The sequence below is a fragment of the Sinohyriopsis cumingii genome, chromosome 7 (genome assembly GCF_028554795.1).
Source record: "Sinohyriopsis cumingii isolate HCF-2022 chromosome 7, ASM2855479v2, whole genome shotgun sequence".
Classification (NCBI taxonomy): domain Eukaryota; kingdom Metazoa; phylum Mollusca; class Bivalvia; order Unionida; family Unionidae; genus Sinohyriopsis; species Sinohyriopsis cumingii.
In genome coordinates this window covers 39800863-39822426 of record NC_142967.1, presented here as the reverse complement: position 1 = coordinate 39822426, position 21564 = coordinate 39800863, and the positions used below count along the sequence as shown (strand labels likewise).

General features: G+C 36.4%; 1 protein-coding gene across 1 annotated transcript; it reads right to left on the bottom strand.

Moving 5' to 3' along the window:
- Window positions 1-5730: 5730 nt before the first annotated feature.
- Window positions 5731-20536, bottom strand: LOC149795071 (C-type lectin lectoxin-Enh6-like). Its single transcript, XM_089964028.1, has 4 exons — window positions 20400-20536; window positions 17638-17815; window positions 7757-7948; window positions 5731-6128 (listed from the first exon to the last, which is right to left on the bottom strand). Exons 1-4 carry the CDS (start codon window positions 20400-20402, stop codon window positions 5896-5898), a joined length of 606 nt encoding a protein of 201 aa, XP_089820154.1. The 5' UTR covers window positions 20403-20536; the 3' UTR covers window positions 5731-5895.
- Between the last annotated feature and the right edge of the window lie 1028 nt (window positions 20537-21564).

The window sequence follows — 21564 nt, the reverse complement described above, 5'->3', positions numbered from 1 at the left end:
GGGGGGGGGGGGCGGCGTTGAAATTCAATTTCAAACGTGAACTTTTAATGCTCAAAAATATTTTGGATATAATGTTGGCAGTTGTATGATACGATGTTGGGGGGGGCGGATACTGGAAATTAACATTACCGCAAAACTGGACCGGTATGGGGTTATGGGAATTTAACATTAGTGGTATGCGTTTCTCAATTAATCTGACATTAGCAGTTTAATGGGTTGTACTAGAATTTAATAGCGGTTTATGGGACCCTACCAGAATTTAACATGAATCGATGTGGATCTTGTTGTTGAATCCATGTGTGGGTTATGTAAATTTGACTGCAAATCTGGGCCTGTAATGGAGTTAATGAAATTTAATATTAGCTGTTTTATGGAATGTGTGCAGTTCTACAGAAAATTAACATTAGCAATGTACTGGGTCTTAGGGAATTCAACATGTGGACCGTATAGGAATTTAAAGTGGACGCGTTCAATGGGAATATCCATTGTGGCAAACTAAGGACAGTTAGACCCACCCACCCCAGAAATCTATGTTTAAAAAGGTATATGTTTATGGAATTAAACATTAGTTTTGGTCATATGGCCACCAATGAAATTAAAATTACGGCGAAAATTGGGACAGTATGACGACCTATTCAACATTACGGATGACACTATGACCCCATTTGGAAATTTAGCATTACGTTTGGGCCGCTACCATAGTGGTTATGGAAATTAACATTGCGGCAAAGCTGGGACAGCATAGTCGTCAACCGGATTTCGACATTAGCAGTTTATAAATCCATAAGAAAATTTAAGATCTGATTCCTGTGATAGAATTTAAACTCACGTTCTTTCTTGTCATTGTTTTTTAATCCCCATACCTGAAAAACGACTGGGGAGAGGAGGATGGAATGGGCAATGGAAATTAAACTAGAAAAATATACTGATTCAAAAGTTGTAATTAAATTAGGAATATTATAAACAAGTCGGAAATGTTTTATGTATTCTTCCGTCATGTGAAATAGAAAAAGGAAAAAAATGTGAGGGTGAGTATTTTTTTTTTTAAATAATGCACTTTGATATCTGTGACGCATACGTGTTGCAAGGCGATGAGATATCTTCTCAAATGTACGAAACACGCACTTTGGGGGAAAACCCACAAGGAATTTGTTATACAAAATGTAGCGCTTGTACAGTATGAAATTTTGTTTTTGTATGGTGAGAACTAGTTGATAAAATCTGCAAAAAATTTGTTACTGTATCACTTCTCTTGTATCATCATCTTCGCGTGGCTGTTGTTCATCCCCCATGGTTATTCCATTTTCTCTATACGATACTTTATTTGCCGATACTTTTTTTCTTGTTCCAGTTCTTGCTTTTATCAACCCAAAACTTTTCTTGTCTCAGTTCTCGCGTTTACCAACCAGATACTAGTTTTTCTAGTTTCAGTTATAGCTTTTCTCAAACCAATCCTCACTTTTCTCTCCTAAAGATCACTTTTCCAGTCTCATTTCTCGATTTTCTCAACCAGATACAAGCTTTTCTTGTCTTAATTATATTTTCTCAATAGTCCTCGCTTTTCTCAAGCACTTACTAGCTTTTCTAGTCTCAATTCTCGCTTTTCTCAACCACATACTAGCTTTCCTAGTCTCAATTCTCGCTTTTCTCAACCAGATACTAGCTTTCCTAGTCTCAAGTCTCGCTTTTCTCAACCACATACCAGCTTTCGTTGTCTCAATTATCGCTTTTCTCAACCACGTACCAGCTTTTCTTGTCTCAATTCTCACTTTTCTCAACCACATACCAGCTTTCGTGGTCTCAATTATCGCTTTTCTCAACCATATACCAGCTTTCCTTGTCTCAATTCTCGCTTTTCTCAACCACATACCAGCTTTCCTTGTCTAAATTATCGCTTTTCTCAACCACATACCAGCTTTCCTTGTCTCAATTATCGCTTTTCTCAACCCAATACTCGCTAGTAGCATCTAAGTGCCGTATTGGGTATTAAACGATATACTGCTGTTTTATACAAGTTAATTCACTTGCACAATCGGACTTGTACGAATTACAACAAATGTGCACATATATTTAAATATAATTTTATCCAGTTTCATTAAATCTTATAATAATTTATAAACCCGTCGTATCCCCGAGTTGTAGATTAAGTAGGCATAGACGAAATATAGTAAAAGTAACGCGCTTTTTGTCACGCTTTGCTGGTTAGAGCGTTCAGAAAATCCGTTCACATTTTGAATTATAAAGGTAAGGAGAAATGAAGTACATCTTGCAAGCAACAAAAAAAAAATAACCTGATATAACATTGTCGTAGATACAAATTTTTATACATGAAAAGTAAGTATTCTATAAGCTCGTCAAAGAAAGAGGTCTGTTTACTTTTGACTTTTACCTGTTGTAAATGTAAACATTCACAAATATTCCAACAAAAATAACTTTCCTATAATTTAGTTTTCCTTTCATGTGATTTGGATTCACTCCACATTTTCAAACAAAAAGTAAATGCTGGGAAATTTATTTCAATATTGTTACGACCACACCCTATTTAAAAGCGCCCTTGCAAGTGAACTATGTGTTCAGGTTATCTGTTCTTATAATATATTCGGTATTTGAATTGTTTGTCCATGACCAACATTACTTTAACGAATCTGCCAAATTCAATTCGCGCCGGATACGCTAGTACCTTTAACTTTGACCCTGCTGTATTATTATCATATTGTATAGAGCAAAAAGGTTAATTGCAAATCTGCCTTCTCGTATATCCAGATTGCTGAAGAACTGATCACCAGATTACTAGGGGATTATCATAATATATTTATGTACTTAACATAAAAAATGACAGCCTTGAATCTGAAAATATCCAAGACCAGACGGACACTTCTGGAGAAAGGTATCGCGTTTATTATAAACGGTGTTCTGCATGCTACAGGCCACTACAGATACTATGACTGCATCCTTATAAGCTTTCAAGTAAAGGCGCACCAAAGTAATAGTGTGTGTGTGTAGGATTCGGATTTTTAACGTAGCTTTAAAAAAAATTTCAGTCATATCGCTACGATGTCTGCAGCGTGGCAGTTTATAGTGATATCTAGCACTGGGGCATCATGCCGCAGACATGTAGCATGAAGTTTAATTGCAAATCTGCCTTCTCGTACATGGATGTCAGGATAATGTGACTGGGTGGGACAACATGCTACATATAGCATGATGTCCCACCCAGTCACATTATCCTGACACCAGGCCGACCAGTCCTAACACTAACCTCTTAATGCTGAGCGCCAAGCGAGGCAGCTGTCAGTAACATGTTTGTAAGTCTTTGGTATTACTCAGCCGGGGATCGAACCCACGACCTCCCGCGTCCGAGACGGACGTTCTAACCACTAGGCCACCGGAGCGGTACCAAAGTAATAGTGACACAAGCCGAGGAACAAACCCTGAGTGTATCAACTATATTTTCTAACCAAACCTCGAAATTTGATAACCATGGATTTAAAATGATTTGCAGCATTCAAAGTGGAAGCACAAAAAAATCTGCTCGTTTGTGCATTTTTTATTTTACGTCTTGATTCTTTATTTAATTTCTATTTATTGAACTATAAATATTTATATAAATATAATTAGGTTGGTTTTATCAAGTCATTTTTTGACGTAACATGTCACTTCTTTTGAGTCTTGACCTAACGTTATGATCTTTAGTTGTGTATTACATTACTGTTATTTGTTCAAGTAGTCCAGTCTATCAGACACGTTCAGTCCGATCAATTTCCAAAGTAGCATCAATGCTATTTAATTGGTACTTTATATTCGTGATTTAGATATAAAAAGCAGGATGCAGGTAAATGTACGTAAGCTCTCCTGAGACTATAAAGAGATGGAACTTGCAATTACATAACTGTACCTTCCATCACGGCGATTCGTCTCCAATTATCATTTCTATCGCTGTACTGACATTTATGATGTATTCAAAATGTCGTAGTATTTTGTGTTCGCCAATTGTTGTCAAAGTCTGACTGATCTAGTGATACTTTATTTGTGAAGTGAAGATTTAATAATTCTAGAATTTTGCATACCATGACAAAACTGTGATTTTATATCTTTATGCATATATTTATACAAATTCACTTACACAAAAATGCATACAAGATCGTACTATTTTAAATTTCAATATGGGTCACAGCTATTATTTCATCCACTACTCGTACTAAGCATCCAGGGCCGCTGACAGGGTCGAATAACTAGGACAAAATTCCGGAGGCCCACAAATGATAAGGCCCTACTGGATAATTTTTCCTCAGACCCACAGATCCTGTCCGCGGCTCTGTAAGCATCACGACAACCAACTAACAACCGTGATAATACATGACGCTGCAATTACCAAGATTATGTCACATTTAATCCACACGCAAGTAAAAATAAAAGCCGATAACTCTTACAGAAATAGCACAAACACGGATTTATCAATACGTGCGTTGATAAACATTAAGTTTCAAAACGATCCATAAATAAGTGCGTGGCGACTTGGGTTTATAAGATAACGTAGTTCACATCACTGACTTGCAGGCCATTAAAAGGGCAATAAATTCTTTAAAAATTTGAGTGGGTAAATTTGTTTATCGATATGCCCTCTTCAGATGACAACAATGACGTACAAAGTTTAAAGCTATCTTTGAAAACTCGAAGAAGAATAGTGATCACACAATCGTGTTATACACCAGGTTCTTATACTAAACTCCAGTTTAAAAAAGGGACAATAACTCGAACAATAAATGCAGGAGCTATTTATTTTTCGCCTACTTGCATCCTGTCTGCACCACGACTGCTAAGTACACACCTCTGCTCTCTGGCGATTTACTATCTGATTTTGGATATCATCCCTACGCCGACTAGCATGGAGGACAGGTCTGTATGTTAAAAACAACACAATAGTTCCAAGCACTTGACCACATTATTTTGTTTATTTTCATTACTTTGCTCAGGTCATCTTAATGCATGCTTAGTTGTAATTTAAATTAGGCAAACGTTCTTCGTATAAAAATGGTTTCCTGCAAAACAAACTTATGCATGCGTAATGGAGCACTTCCGTTTTTAAATTCAGTTTCAGAAGTTCGTAGCTTTTCATAATTTCAAGCTTTTCATTTTCAGAGGTAAGTAAATATTACATGTAGTCCCATAATGAATAAGCAGAAGTTATCAGCTTGGAAAAACACAAGATATGAAGTTTGTACACGTATCTTCAGACGATCGTCATAATATATACTAAGTTTCAGAGCGATCTATTGAAAATAGACTAGCTGTTTTCGTAATACCGTCGCGCATGCCCTTATGGGCGAAAGCGACGTTAATTAAATCATGTCAAGTTTTCGTAAGATTCCATCATGCACTGCATTCAGCGGCAAAAAGGGGGGCGATAACCAGCGGTGTAGTACTGTGGGAACGGTGTTCCTTACTTTTTTTGCACTCGACGTTGTCCTCCCGCATTTGAGTAACATGCGTTCCCTCACTTATTTATTGCGTTCTCTCACTTATTTATTTCGCACTACACAACAACCTATAACTAACGAAAATGCGTGTGTATTGTACAGTTATTCACCAAATATGCTGATCTTAAATGATTACCAAGCACTACGGCAATCCGTTAAGAACAATAGGACGGGACATTAAATAATGGCTTTGACCTAAAGACAGACGGACACGAAATTTTGTATGCGTAACATAAAATAATAACAAAGGGGGTAGCGCATATTTTTCATTTGCTATAGTTTTCTCTTTCTGATAGTCTTTCCCTGACTAACACGTGATTTACCAGAGGATGCCTAATTATCGGCAGGATATATTGCGGGACTATTTTGAAAGGGTTTATCGGACACAGTTCTATTTCACTCAAGTATAATAAATGAACTATGGATTCAGATATATTTGACATATAGCGGAATGAGAAATTGTACAATTACTCGCGACTAAATAGAAATTAGGTGCCGACATGGCAGCGCAGTCATTATTAGGGTCTTGAAGGTTAGCGTTTGATGACCAGATAGTGCTACTTAAACTCAGAGGATCGCCATTTAGGAACCTCCAGTTCCCCTCAATTTCTTTGTCCGTCAGTCCAACCCAGAAACTGCCGTTTCCACAACCTGCAAAAAGAACATTCAGTAAAGTATTATAAAGTTCAGTTCTTTTCATCTCAGTTCGAAACCATAGTAAGTGCCGTATTTGGTCATGTATATATTTAAAAAATCATTTCAAAGCACAGCCATTTGCAGCCTGCCTTCAACGAATGGTTCTAATATATGTGGTGAAAGATTTGTCGTTGCCCACGATAGGGTGAAATGAAAGAGTTGTTTTACCACAAAAACTGCTAACCTATTCTTCAAGCCCATGTGACTACTTTGCTAAAGATACACTCCTCACCAGTAAAAGTAGATCACACTACAAAGTGACCTATTTTGTCAAGCTCTATTGATTATAGTAAGCTTTTCCGTTTTGCATTTTTTCTTCTTACATTGTTGTTGTTGTTCTAAGGTTTAACGCCATTTTTCAGCACAAGATAGGCTATACATGGCAGCCAGTATAACTGGTGGAGGAAGAACCCTGGAAAACCCAGGGAAGAACCACCGACCCACGAGAAGCTACTGGCAGGCTTTCCCACGTACCCACGCTAGCCGAGCCTATTACATTGTTGTGAGTGCAGTCCTTAAATTGGTCCGTTTATTTCGAGTATTACTCGTTACTGGAAAAAGTAATCTCTTCTGCGTGTCTCGAGATCGCGTATTCGAGTTCGAGAACGCGCATCCATGTCTCGAATACTGTACCATTCATGCGATCTCCAATGCTTCGAGAAAAAGTATTAATTTTATCTGGAATATTTGATCATTCCATGCAAACGACTTTTCCAGTGGGTTCTCGTGAGGAGCTTAAACCAACACATTCAACCCAATTTGCTTGTCGTGAAGTTCAATTATGCAAAGTGGAAGTTTAGATTTCGCGTAATGGAGAACTCGACTGCCCGTAACAGAGAACTTGATTTCAAACTTTACAGAGATCATGTAATTGAAAAGTCTCTTCTGACTGCTTTTCTATAGTTCGCATGATCCAGTCGAGGTCGCGAAGTGTTTCTACTGTATGGCCTCAATGGCTTACGGAGAAGAATGGCATAATATGATACTGTCTTACAGAGTTAGTCCGATAAATCAACCCCCCAAATATGTGTTCTGATAAGTGGGTCTGATGTCAACTGTTCATTAAAATGTGTTATTTTACTGCATGAAATTCCTTTTGGAACAAACCTGCGTACACTTAGACACGTGCCGTTAATTGGTAACAACCATATATAGCGCGAAATTCAATATGGCCAGGACAGAGGGTTATGCTATTCCATGTGGATTTACAAGTCACTAAACTGCCATGAAAAGAACTCTCCACCCGACGGTATCTGCTCATCTGCGAGAAATAACGGTAAATGTGTTAAATGTACACTGATTTGTGCAGACAAGACTGGCTGCAGATTTTTGCATGTTTTAATGAATAGGTGATATCAATCCCTAAACCGCCAATCAGTATCACGGTTGATGGGCTGATTTATCGGCCTACTACAGAGTAAGCTATTCGAATCTTCTCTTCAATAAGCATTTTAAGACAAAAATCTAATGTAAAGATTCGACCCTGCCAAAAATTTTAATTTTAAACCTTCCTAATTTTAAAAATCTGCCCAGGAGAACAGTTTATGAAACACTGAACTATTAGGTTAATCAATAATACATACCATGATTAGTTAAATCTCTGGCCAGTTCTCGGAAAAACTCAAAATTGTGTTCTGTCAGACTAATAAGATCTGCCCCTTCATACTGACAAAAATCCCTGACATTCTGCCAATCTTCGCATAAATTTGGGTAAAACCTGTAGCAGAACGGGCTGTCACCCAACACATATTTCGTGTAGTGTTCCGGACATTGGTCTGAAATAAAAGGACAGTCCTTAAAATTATCACAATACCGACCGTGTGTTAGAATAATCTTCACAAAAGGGTGTGTTCCGGTCAACTTTGCGTTAAGCAGCACTAACAAAAAAATAAAATAGCCAGAATTAAACGGAACAAACCAAATTTGTAAAAATTAACAAAACTTAATGCGAACTCCAGTCTTGTGTGACGTTGAAACCGCCGTTAATTTTTTTTATATTATTATTATTATTATTTCCATAACTCGTCATTGCACTCATTTTCATCCCAGATCGGAGTGCATTCGGCAGTCTCAGATTTCGAGAGTTTTTTTTTTCTGTTGCAACCTAGCGGCGGTGTCTGGAGTGGTGTCTTTTATCTTAAGTCATGCTACTACCGATACAAAATTTGTATTTTAACATGACTACCGCAGAATGGTATATGCCTCGACTTATCCGCAGTGGAATCAACCAACAACCTTGAAGAGTAGTCATAACAAGAAATTCAGGTCATTGTGACTCACTTTTACGAGTGGTATCTTGCCAGATGAATACCTCAATCTCGTTTCCTCTATATACATACAAATCTGGCAAAATATGAGCTAAATTTAAAAAGAAACAATGAACTTCACAAATTTATCGAGTCATCACTTGAAACCAGAAAGTATGTCAATGTGACCAGCTTTGCCCGTTCAAGCAGTGACCTATTGTCCCTGTGACCTGCTATTCCCATGACCAGTAAGTCCACTGAAGACGAATATACCCATCAGGTTTTATGACTTTACATAAAGATGCGAGTAATTATCAAACTGATTTGTCTGATATCTTATTCGCAGATTCCTCTTGCCATTTCTGTAAAAAGTAACAGCGCTTGCATAACGTAGCTTGACAGGTCACGTTCCATATTAAGCTTCAAATCGTCCATGCAGTGCGCATGTATGGAGATACCATAGAATAACTCATGAAAGCTCATGTTCTTTGGGTGCAATATGGAACTAAATCGCCGGGACGTGAAGACGGACTACACAGTAAATCTTTATTCTCCAGCCACTGTGATAATATAGTCAAAGTAGATAGGTCTGTCCAAATAAATAACAATCTACAACCTTCTCAATAGATCTTGGCTCTCACAGTATCGCTCGTATATTCTAGGCTGGTTCCAAAGTTTTAATACGAAAGATAGCAATTAATAATAAGCCCCCAATTCACGTAATCGTTTATGGTAAAGGCGAACGAAAGAATATCGATAAATTTAAGCGACATTTTAACACATTTGATATTAGTTTCACAAATATTTTTTGAAAAATTAAAACTAAAGTCAAAATTGTGCAACCCATTCATAAACATTGGAACTTTGACACTCAGTTGTATCAACTTATCACCATGACAGTATTCGTATAGGAATTGTATGGCAAAACTCAAAGTACCGGGCTATTCAAGACTAAAAACCAGCAACTAAAGTTCAACTGAAGTAAAGATTAACTCCAGTAATATGGTGCAAGTATGTTAACTAATGATGAAAGCAATCTTATTAAAATCAGATCTCCGCTGTCCTACGTGAAGATATGTCGATGGCCGCTTAAGGGTCATGTATGGTGACCAAAATGCAGCTTTCAAAAATCTGAAAGTGAATCAAGTCGTTCGGTACACATTCATGCTCTTCTTCGACACTGTTCAGTCTCCAAACGCGAAGATATAAGACTTCATCTGATTGGTTGATAAAATTAACGACTATGGTAATAATATAGGTTACCAGAAAATGACCCCAGTGCGGTGTCTGACAGATCATCTATGGCATGCCAAATCGTTCGAAATGGATGAGCTGGAGTAATTGTAGGGTGAGCTTGGAGAGTTCTTACGGTGAACTGAAGTAATTGTAGGGTGAGCTGAAGTAATCGTAGGATGAGATGAAGTAATCGTAGGATGAGCGGTAGAAAACGTTCACAATGCAAACGATGCAAATTCCGTCTGAAGTTTAGATTAATATCTCTGACTTCCGGTCCTGCATTATTCGTGCTTTGATTTTGATTTGAAAGAACCTGTTTCCTTCAATGCATCTGTATGGACAGAAATGAAATTGACGACTTAACAGACCTCTATTCTTGTCTGCAGAATCTTAATAGATTTTATTTGACACAAGATTTGTTAGGAATTCAATACCAGATTAGAAAACTGGAGGACTACATAATGTTATTATCTGTCATAGAAGGTGTATACATCTTGTCAAAAGAGAAGAAGTGTTACAGACAGTACAGGAATTTAACTATTCCATCCGCGGAATACTTTCAGGTCTGTAAAATCTGCTAGACAATTCACAGAATCGTTTTCATATGAATGCCCATTTGAGGAGAGAACTCGACCTGGTCGACCATGTTATAGTGTTTCCTTCGATCAAATAGAATCATTACATGAAACTGTCATAACATGAAACATAATTGCCTCATGTCTGTCAATTAGGATCTCAACTTTATATAGAAGAAGGACCGGAACTGAATATACCGGACACAAATGACCGTGACCACGACAGTGAAGTTCGTGATATATTGCATAGCATGCATAACTTTGGCAAATCCTACATCAAAGGGAACCTTCTGGCTCATGACATACAGCGATGGCGTTTGCGAGAAAGTATTCAAAGAATTGATCCAGTGGTAAGAGCCATGAGAAGGAGGAACTGTATAAAAAGGAGAGTATATAATGTAATCATCTATTGCATGTCGATACCAACCACAAACTGATACACTGGCGCATCATTTTTCACGAAATAGTGGATGGTTACAGCCGACTCTATTCAGGTATTCATGCAGCTACATATAATAAGGTACAGACTGCGTTACAAGTTTTTAGAAGGCAGTGCATATGTACGGTCTCTCACGTCGCGTGAGAGGCGACAGGGGTAGAGTAAACAGAAATCGCTAGATTTATGATAATAAGACGTGGAGACAGCAGAGGAAGCTTTATTGCTAGTCACTGTTCATAATCAGCCTGTAGAAAGAATGTGGGCGAACTTAAAGTCGTGTCTAGGTTTTACAGTGATCCGTTCAAATTCATGGAGGATCAAATCGTTGGAAAAGTCACATTTATTTTAAACAGGAATCAGTTTTAATTTTAATATTGACGTAGATAAGAATATAATCGCAGCAGCTTCTAACAAGTTAGTGACAAGGCAGACAACGAAGAGAGTAAGGTTAGCAAGAATTATGTAGCAGAGTCGGTTTGATTTTATGGGTTTAACGCCCTTTTCAGCACCTGATTTGCTCTATATGGCTGCAGTTTGACTGTCGTAGAAAGAATCCTGGAAGAACCACCGACTCACGAGAAAGCTACTGGAAAGCTCTCTCACATATCCACATTGGACGAGTACGAGACTGGAAATCGTGCGAACAGAGGTGAGATGGCGGTGATTGGTAATTTAAACGCCTTCGACTACTCGGTTACCCAGAGCGCTAGAATAGAGGACAATACCAACAACTAATATACCTGATAACAAAAGAGAAAGATAATGAAATAAATAAGCGTTCATTATTAGGTTTATGCTTGCAAGGCTGGTTAATAGATTATGTAATCTGTAAACCTTTATTCATACAAATAAACTTCTCAGTACAGTTGCAGAGAACAAAAAAATTAAATCAATAATTTAGAAATGGCATAATCAGCTAATTAAAAAACATTTTTCCGGTCCATACGGCTTCTACCGCTTTCTGTTACTTGACCATCCAATGATTCGTTTTACTTTCATTTTATTTCCTCTGGAACTGCTATCCTTTGTCTGATATCAACTTCGGGCTCCAGAAGCTACTGTAATACTATAGACTTGTCTTCTTGGGATACCAACCACCTTTTTTATCCAGCCTAACTCTATTAAAACATAACTTCCACCCCTTCGATGATCTCTATAGCTCTATTATAATATCTAATTTGGTCTACCATTTTCAGAAATTTGAATTTTGTGTTCACCTATTTTTTTTGGTTAATATAATATTTTACCTTAAATAGAAAAATTATTTTATTAAAATTATCAAGTATCATTTATATAAAATTAACGTGAAATATCTTTTATATAGTTAAACTACTTTTATATTTAATTGTAGAAATGTTAATAATAATATCACAATTTTCTTGAAGAGGATTTTATTTTAAAAAGAGCTTTGTTTTTACTACTATTATGAAGATGATCATATTCTAGGTGTTGTATATTCAGGAAGCCACCTTGCCACAACATAAACAATTCAATTCCATCAAAATCAATTTGGAAAAAGTATTTAAAAAATCTAAACAAGTTAATAAATGTCAGACCTATATATCAAACAACCAAAAAATGAAGCCAACACAAAATAATAAAAAAGCAGTATTAAATGGAATATATACGCGGAGATAGACTAAACCAAAAAATGTATAAAATCCATTAAAAACAATTTTAAAAACATTAAGAAATATTGTCAAATTCAAGATTATCTAAAACATAAAAGTCTTTGTCAGATTTAATAATACATCTTTCACGATTAAATAAATGTCGTCTAGCTGACAACATCGCATAATTACAAAAGAGTTCAAAGAGGACTACTGAACTGCAAAAAGGAATTATACATTTTACTAGGTTTGGATTACTAATCTCACCACCGAGTGCAAGCTTGATAACTTTAAGGAATTATATATTTTACTAGGTTTGGATTACTAATCTCACCACTGAGTACTAGCTTGATAACTTTAAGGAATTATATATTTTACTAGATTTGGATTACTAATCTCACCACTAAGTGCTAGCTTGATAACTTTAAGGAATTATATTTTACTAGGTTTGGATTACTAATCACACCACTAAGTGCTAGCTTGATAACTTTAAGGAATTATATATTTTACTAGGTTTGGATTACTAATCTCACCACTAAGTGCTAGCTTGATAACTTTAAGGAATTATATATTTTACTAGGTTTGGATTACTAATCTCACCACTGAGTGCTGGCTTGATAACTTTAAGGAATTATATAGTTTACTAGGTTTGGATTACTAATCTAACCACTGAGTGCTGGCTTGATAACTTTAAGGAATTATATAGTTTACTAGGTTTGGATTACTAATCTCACCACTGAGTGCTAGCTTGATAACTTTAAGGAATTATATATTTCACTAGGTTTGGATTACTAATCTCACCACTGAGTACTAGCTTGATAACTTTAAGGAATTATATATTTTACTAGATTTGGATTACTAATCTCACCACTAAGTGCTAGCTTGATAACTTTAAGGAATTATATATTTTACTAGGTTTGGATTACTAATCTCACCACTGAGTGCTAGCTTGATAACTTTAAGGAATTATATTTTACTAGGTTTGGATTACTAATCACACCACTAAGTACTAGCTTGATAACTTTAAGGAATTATATATTTTACTAGGTTTGGATTACTAATCTCACCACTAAGTGCTAGCTTGATAACTTTAAGGAATTATATATTTTACTAGGTTTGGATTACTAATCTCACCACTGAGTGCTGGCTTGATAACTTTAAGGAATTATATAGTTTACTAGGTTTGGATTACTAATCTCACCACTAAGTGCTGGCTTGATAACTTTAAGGAATTATAAATTTTACTAGGTTTGGATTACTAATCTCACCACTGAGTGCTGGCTTGATAACTTTAAGGAATTATATAGTTTACTAGGTTTGGATTACTAATCTCACCACTGAGTGCTGGCTTGATAACTTTAAGGAATTATATAGTTTACTAGGTTTGGATTACTAATCTCACCACTAAGTGCTAGCTTGATAACTTTAAGGAATTATATATTTTACTAGGTTTGGATTACTAATCTCACCACTGAGTGCTAGCTTGATAAATTTAAGGAATTATATAGTTTACTAGGTTTGGATTACTAATCTCACCACTAAGTGCTAGCTTGATAACTTTAAGGAATTATATTTTACTAGGTTTGGATTACTAATCACACCACTAAGTGCTAGCTTGATAACTTTAAGGAATTATATAGTTTACTAGGTTTGGATTACTAATTTCACCACTAAGTGCTGGCTTGATAACTTTAAGGAATTATATAGTTTACTAGGTTTGGATTACTAATCTCACCACTGAGTGCTGGCTTGATAACTTTAAGGAATTATATATTTTACTAGGTTTGGGTTACTAATCTCACCACTAGGTGCTAGCTTGATAACTTTAAGTATGTTAATTTTAAAAAAGGAAAAGAAGCAAAGGGAAAAGTTCTAGAATACCAGGACGTGATTTATAGAACACCAAAACATGTTTATAAGCTAGTAAAACTCAGTATTTTTTTTTTCTTTTTAAAAAATGTATTTACACTAAACATAAACAAAAAAGTGTTGAAAGGAACTATAATATGATCTTAAAATTCCAGTTGCGTTGCAGATATTTATTGTGAAGGCAACATTTTACTGGGAATCGAGGGAAAAGACGAAGGCTACAGATATTTATTGTGAAGACAACATTTTACTGGGAATAGAGGGAAAAGGTGAAGGCTGCAGATATTATTGTGAAGACAACATTTTACTGGGAATCGAGGGAAAAGGTGAAGACTATAGATATTTATTGTGAAGCCAACATTTTACTGGGAATCGAGGGAAAAGGTGAAGACTATAGATATTTATTGTGAAGGCAACATTTTACTGGGAATAGAGGGAAAAGATGAAGGCTGCAGATATTTATTGTGAAGACAACATTTTACTGGGAATCGAGGGAAAAGATGAAGGCTACAGATATTTATTGTGAAGGCAACATTTTACTGGGAATAGAGGGAAAAGATGAAGGCTGCAGATATTTATTGTGAAGACAACATTTTACTGGGAATCGAGGGAAAAGGTGAGGGCTGCAGATATTTATTGTGAAGACAACATTTTACTGGGAATCGAGGGAAAAGATGAAGGCTGCAGATATTTATTGTGAAGCCAACATTTTACTGGGAATCGAGGGAAAAGGTGAAGACTATAGATATTTATTGTGAAGGCAACATTTTACTGGGAATCGAGGGAAAAGGTGAAGGCTATAGATATTTATTGTGAAGCCAACATTTTACTGGGAATCGAGGGAAAAGATGAAGGCTGCAGATAGTTATTGTGAGGACAACATTTTACTGGGAATCGAGGGAAAAGATGAAGGCTGCAGATATTTATTGTGAAGCCAACATTTTACTGGGAATAGAGGGAAAAGGTGAAGGCTGCAGATATTTATTGTGAAGGCAACATTTTACTGGGAATCGAGGGAAAAGGTGAAGGCTACAGATATTTATTGTGAGGACAACATTTTACTGGGAATCGAGGGAAAAGATGAAGGCTGCAGATATTTATTGTGAAGGCAACATTTTACTGGGAATAGAGGGAAAATATGAAGGCTGCAGATATTTATTGTGAAGGCAACATTTTACTGGGAATCGAGGGAAAAGGTGAAGGCTACAGATATTTATTGTGAAGGCAACATTTTACTGGGAATAGAGGGAAAAGATGAAGGCTACAGATATTTATTGTGAAGGCAACATTTTACTGGGAATCGAGGGAAAAGATGAAGGTTGCAGATATTTATTGTGAAGACAACATTTTACTGGGAATAGAGGGAAAAGATGAAGGCTGCAGATATTTATTGTGAAGACAACATTTTACTGGGAATCGAGGGAAAAGGTGAAGGCTGCAGATATTTAGTGTGAAGGCAACATTTTACTGCGAATCGAGGGAAAAGATGAAGGCTGCAGATATTTATTGTGAAGCCAACATTTTACTGGGAATCGAGGGAAAATGTGAAGGCTACAGATATTTATTGTGAAGGCAACATTTTACTGGGAATAGAGGGAAAAGATGAAGGCTGCAGATATTTATTGTGAAGGCAACATTTTACTGGGAATCGAGGGAAAAGGTGAAGGCTACAGATATTTATTGTGAAGACAACATTTTACTGGGAATCGAGGGAAAAGGTGAAGGCTACAGATATTTATTGTGAAGGCAACATTTTACTGGGAATCGAGGTAAAAGATGAAGAGGAAGGAGAAGAAAATTCAAATGCAGATCGATAAATTATATTTTACTTAAAGATTGGTTGAGGAAACTATATTTACACACTGTGCGAGCAGACTACATATTTGTTTGCTTATAGAAAGGCATATGTTAGTCACGCAGATGAAAAGTTCTAGGCAAACACATATTTGAAGTATTTTTGCTAACGGCTATCTTCCTAATTTTAAGGAAGATATTTTATTACCAGAGTTCATTTAAGTTGACATTCTAACATAAAACTAGAAGATATTTTCGGAGAGAATGTTGAGGAAACATTTCACGACGAGGAGGTATCTCTATACAACAAGCAAGATATTGTCTTCAAGATTAAGAAAATGTTGACAAATGCCAACATGAATGGCCAAAACAAAACTATTTGCTGATACAATTTGACGAATATAATGAAACTTGTAATACTTGAGACACGAAACAAAATGTAGCTTCACCAAAGAAGGCTCTAGTCCTTGCTTATTTTAAAACAGTTTTTGTATGTAAAAAGTTATATTGTTTCAGTGTATATGAACTAGTAGAAAAATTTGCAAGACCAGTTAGAATAACGACAATAGCAAGAGACAGGCACGCAGATCTTTAAATGATATTTGATATGTGAAAATAGTTTAAAAAATTATAGCAACTATTTAGAAGACAACTGATCCAGGAGGCTTATGTGGCCCAGGTGACCAAGTGGTCTTTGGCGAAAGTCACGTTTTCATGAAAAATACTGGCCTACTGATATAAGGAGAAAGACAGGGGTTAGGTCGAACGTTAAATATTAGGATAAAGGTCAAAGGTCAAACGAGTGCAGAATCGGTTAATACTCTACTACTTTCACGATCCTGTAAATTTCAATTTGTTTTTGTTATTTCTATTTTGTTTTATCTTGTTTCGTAGTACAATCGAGATCTCCATACAAAATTTTGATTTGATATGCACCGACAGAGGTTCATGTTCAGTTATCTTTTGGAGTTTACAGTCCACTTATTTTAAGCAACCTTTAAGATAACTCGTTGTATTTCGTGTTTGAGTCATCGTTAGCAACGGGATATTTCGAATGACTTTCATCTGGTGTTCGAAATATGAAAGCAGTAATTAAGGTCAATAGAATATAATCTCGTATTGATGCACATCAAATCTTTATTATGTAGGAAACCTTGATTTTAATCAAAGTATGGTTTTTAAAACTTCATATTATAATATAAACATGAGGAAAGTTCCGATATTCTCAAATAGGAAAAAGACTCTACAAGTAGCAGCATATTTCGTAACTTCTCTAGCATAAATTATCTTATCTGTTCTCCCAAAGATTTAGTTGCAGCCCCATCTATCGTCCGATGCTCATTAAACCTGGTTTAACGACCTGCTATCGTTATATACGGAACATATAACTTGCCTCAAGTTCAAGTTGATTCCGTCATCCTCAAATAATGTTACCCTCAAGTAAATATCATTAAATATTTAACAATCTGTCACAAACTTCGTCTTTTTATTTCGTTCAAACTTTAGAGTTATATTTTTTAACAATTGTTTCATTCAAACTCGGAATTTGTGTGTGCCGCAAAAGGTGCGAATATGGAGCCAGATAAAGTAGACTCTTGCAATGGCATGTGGAAGCAGATTGAATTCATGTTCTTTGCCTACAGAATTCCAAAAACCGAATGTATTATAAATAATGGCAGGCTCAGTGACACTTACCCAGCCCTAGGAGATCCCTGATGCTCATCATGAAGCTATGCAGTCTCATTATCGTCTCTCTGCTGATCTTCATCACATACGAGCCATAACTGCTCTTCCGGTGATATTTCGTCTCAGCCAACGCCACGGACATCAACAACAGCATGGAAAACAGATGCCACGACATTCTGAGAATTCCCTACAATATAATCGATAGGCTGTTATCCAGGAAATAATGAAATCAGGTGTACTAGCTCGCCATCGCAAATCCCCGCGCGCTTTATTCCACATTTCGACCAAACGACAATATTCAGTATACAACTCCAACCCTGACAATTACGGAGGCATACTAAAACTTCATCAGATATGTCACATATTTTTTTCAAATGTACCCGTACCATTGTGTTATCAACCAGCAGATATGCGATGACAGAATATCGACGTTGATATACCAGGATCGTCAGAGAAACAAAATCTTGTATTAAATAGTATTGTTTTAGTTCCTGTCAGTTCTGTTGAGAGCGCGTTAACTATGGACAAAACTCCAAGGACGCTAGGATACGCAATGACGATTCATTCATCACAAGTATTAACCATCTCTGATACAAATGTTTGGATCGTCGTATCGAAGGGTCAAACTTAGTTTATATCACAGTGTCTCGAGCCAGAAGAATATCTCAGCTGTGGAGAATTGCGATAGACTTCACAGAAAATAATAAATAAATTCTGGAAACTAACAATGATATAGTAAGAAAAAATTAGTGATAAATAGTTTGAGAAAAAAAAGCGCGACTTTGATCTCTATGCTAAATTTATAATGCGCTTGATGAATTTCATTAGGAGTGCTGTCATCAAAATGTGCATGCGGAAATTTTTTAGGTGGTGGTAGTTAAACTTGCCATATTGCCTGTCGTGTTAACCAATTTGCAGCAACATAACGTGTATCATTTGCTGCATCAGCGAGTTTACTAATCGCTGCTCTACCCCTCCAATATCCCTTTGGGCTATAATAAATCGATTCCATTATTTTATAATAATCGGTTGATTAATTACCGACTCCTAATACTATTTTACTTTTCATCGCAGATCTTGCCAACCAATAGCTAATGATTTTCTAAAAGATTTATTTTTCTGGAATTTAACGAGGGAATCAACTTCACATATGCTATATATTGTTGTTGCAGATCTGGATTTTTATAAGCTACATCATGAACTTGACATCCTATATCAATTGCATTTATTGGATGCTCTCCAGGACTTGGTTGATCTCGTTCATCAGGTCGGATATCAAGTCTGGTTCTAGAACCGCAATAATTATATCCAGGAAGATGTTTTTCTACTGGGTATTTAGTCCATAGAGTTCCTGGTAATTTTCCTAACGAAGTAACGTATCACCACCTGTTTTCATACGAGACGAGAAAGAAAAGATTTTATTTGTATCACATTTTACACATTTATCTGAAAGTGCAGATCTTTTATTTTTTGTTATTATGGTTGTTAATCCACTTGTGGGGATGGATCCTCGACATCGAACACAATATAGATTCATATTTATTATATTAGTATAACATGGATGTCATTGATTTCTCAGCGACATGAAAGCAAGAGCCAGTAAATCATCATCCAGCGCTAACAAATTCTGTCAGAGCAATTATCATAGGTCAATCTAGGTCTGGTAAGACGCAATTATTACCTAATCTGATAATGAGATGGCTCAAATGGGATAAGCTGTATTTAGTAGCTCCGTCAGTTGATGATCAGAGATGTTACGAGGTGCGTAAAGATTTTAATGAAAATGCAAAATTGTTGGACGAAGATGGTAATGCTATTATTGATTTTATCACCGATATTGATAAAGTCCCATCTGTAGATGACCTCGATGGATTTATTAATAATTTCATGGTATACGATGATGTAATGCTGGACAAACAATCAAATCCAGCTAGAATATTTTCTCGAGGCAGACAAAAAAATACTGATGTGATTAATGTGACTCAACGATATACACAAATACCTAAAGTGATCAGAGATAACTGCAATAGTTTAGTTGTGTTTAATGGAGTCGATACACATACTCATCGAAAAACAGACTTGGTGTAGTGGGGACATGGACATGATTAAGTTCAAAAACTTCTTTTCAAAAGCACAATCTGCTCCACACGGATTTATAACAATAAATTTACATGATCCTCGATCACATATCGTACAGGTCTTGATAAAATATTTGGTTGAGAGATTGATATACTGATTTAATTACTCAAAACTTTATAGCAGCAGAGAGGATGCGACCACAAATGATGGTCAACATAATTTTGAAACACAAAGGACAAAATTAAAGTAACCCAATTAGAGAGACTCTCGGTCAGTGAGAGGCTTCGGTTTGACGTCATTGACCTTTTATTTTCATTTTTCGTAGAAAGCTTCATTTTTTAAAAATGGACCTTCCATCAAGTGGTCTGTTTACCCTCTCTGCTGCTCAGTGATGTCTCCATCACCACTACCCCCCTTCAAGTTCTTAATCATAAAGGGTATAATAATAATAATAATAATAATAACGTTACGTTTTCATAAGGGAAGTGTTTTTCCATAGCGTTGCATGATGGCTATAGTGCTCGCGTCGATGGCGACAAAAGTTCCAAGTGAGCGTGTTAGACAGAGAGAGTGAGATAGGCAGACAGAGACATTATGTTGGATACAATCTTCGCTGTCTAATGTGGCCAACGTTTGCATGCATTATGTCCTGACACCAACATTCACAAAATATTTTACATCTCAGTACTCACCATAAATTGTCCAGCATGAATGATGGAATATATCTGAATTCCGAGACTTGGTCTCTCTAGTGTTAATATTTCGCACGAGCTACGAGCTCAACGAGTAACCTTCCGCACGAGCAAATCGTCGATGTATTCTCGTGCATGCTAATAATCATATGAGCTTCCTGGGGGTCATGCTGGAATTGACACCAGTCCATAGCTAGTATTAGGAGCTTTCGTAGGGTCATATGAGAAATCCTACGTTAAAATTGTCCATAGGTATAACATGGGGATGATATTATAGGGTCAAAATGTTTGTAGGGTCAATATTGTTATGAGGTCAAAAGCGCTTTTAGGATCTGGCAATTGCGTTTCGATCATTATCTAGCACACCACATAACCATCCTATCTAGGACAGCACACATATCGACCCAGTTTTTATTTTAGATTACAGTCCAGCTCATCCCTCTGATATCCAGCAACTGTTGATTACAATCCAAAAAGCACCCCTACATTTCAACAAAACGGGTAGGGATGTTTATAAACACATACGTCCACAAAAACATAACATCACTCAAGGGTGGGAAGTGTATAGAGACACACTTGGATACCGTCTCACGCATACTATTACAAGATATGGGGTTTAAAGTTGTAGTGTTTGTGGGAAAAGACTAAGAAGTACACAATTCAGAAAAGACAAAAGTAGCAAACTCATCAGTATATCACTTGTCTAGTGATCTGGCTGACCATGACTAAGACCTTTGGGGTTTGTTAATTCAAATCGGTTAACACAAGTATCATCGCTTTGCTGGTCTTCTCAAACTTCATCTCATGGTATGTCCCCAGCCCAATATCTGCTTCGTAATCCTTTTCTTCTCCACGTTCTTTTGTCTTCCATATCGCTGTGTCAATGATCTCGGTAATGACCCAAAATGCCTTTACAAACACGCAGTTGTGCGGGTTAAACAGTACGCCCAAACGATGGTTGAGTATTCTACTGTTGCCCACGTCTTACTTGAATTGTCTTGAGAACAAGGTGACACCATAGGAGAAAGCACTTGTATATAAATCATAGGACCGGATCGAAACGGATCGAATTATTCCACCAATCTAAACTTGAGTTAAACATTCAATCATAGTTTGTGTTTCTCTTCCAATCAGAGGAGAGTGGACATGGGACGTCATTTTCAAC

What these genes read in the sequence shown, in the direction of transcription:
- LOC149795071 (XM_089964028.1), bottom strand. An exon ending in CAGGGATCTCCTAGGGCTGG is followed by an intron (nt 7,949 to 17,637) that starts GTAAGTGTCACT and finishes CTTTTATTTCAG; the next exon opens with ACCAATGTCCGGAACACTAC. An exon ending in CAGAGATTTAACTAATCATG is followed by an intron (nt 6,129 to 7,756) that starts GTATGTATTATT and finishes TTCTTTTTGCAG; the next exon opens with GTTGTGGAAACGGCAGTTTC.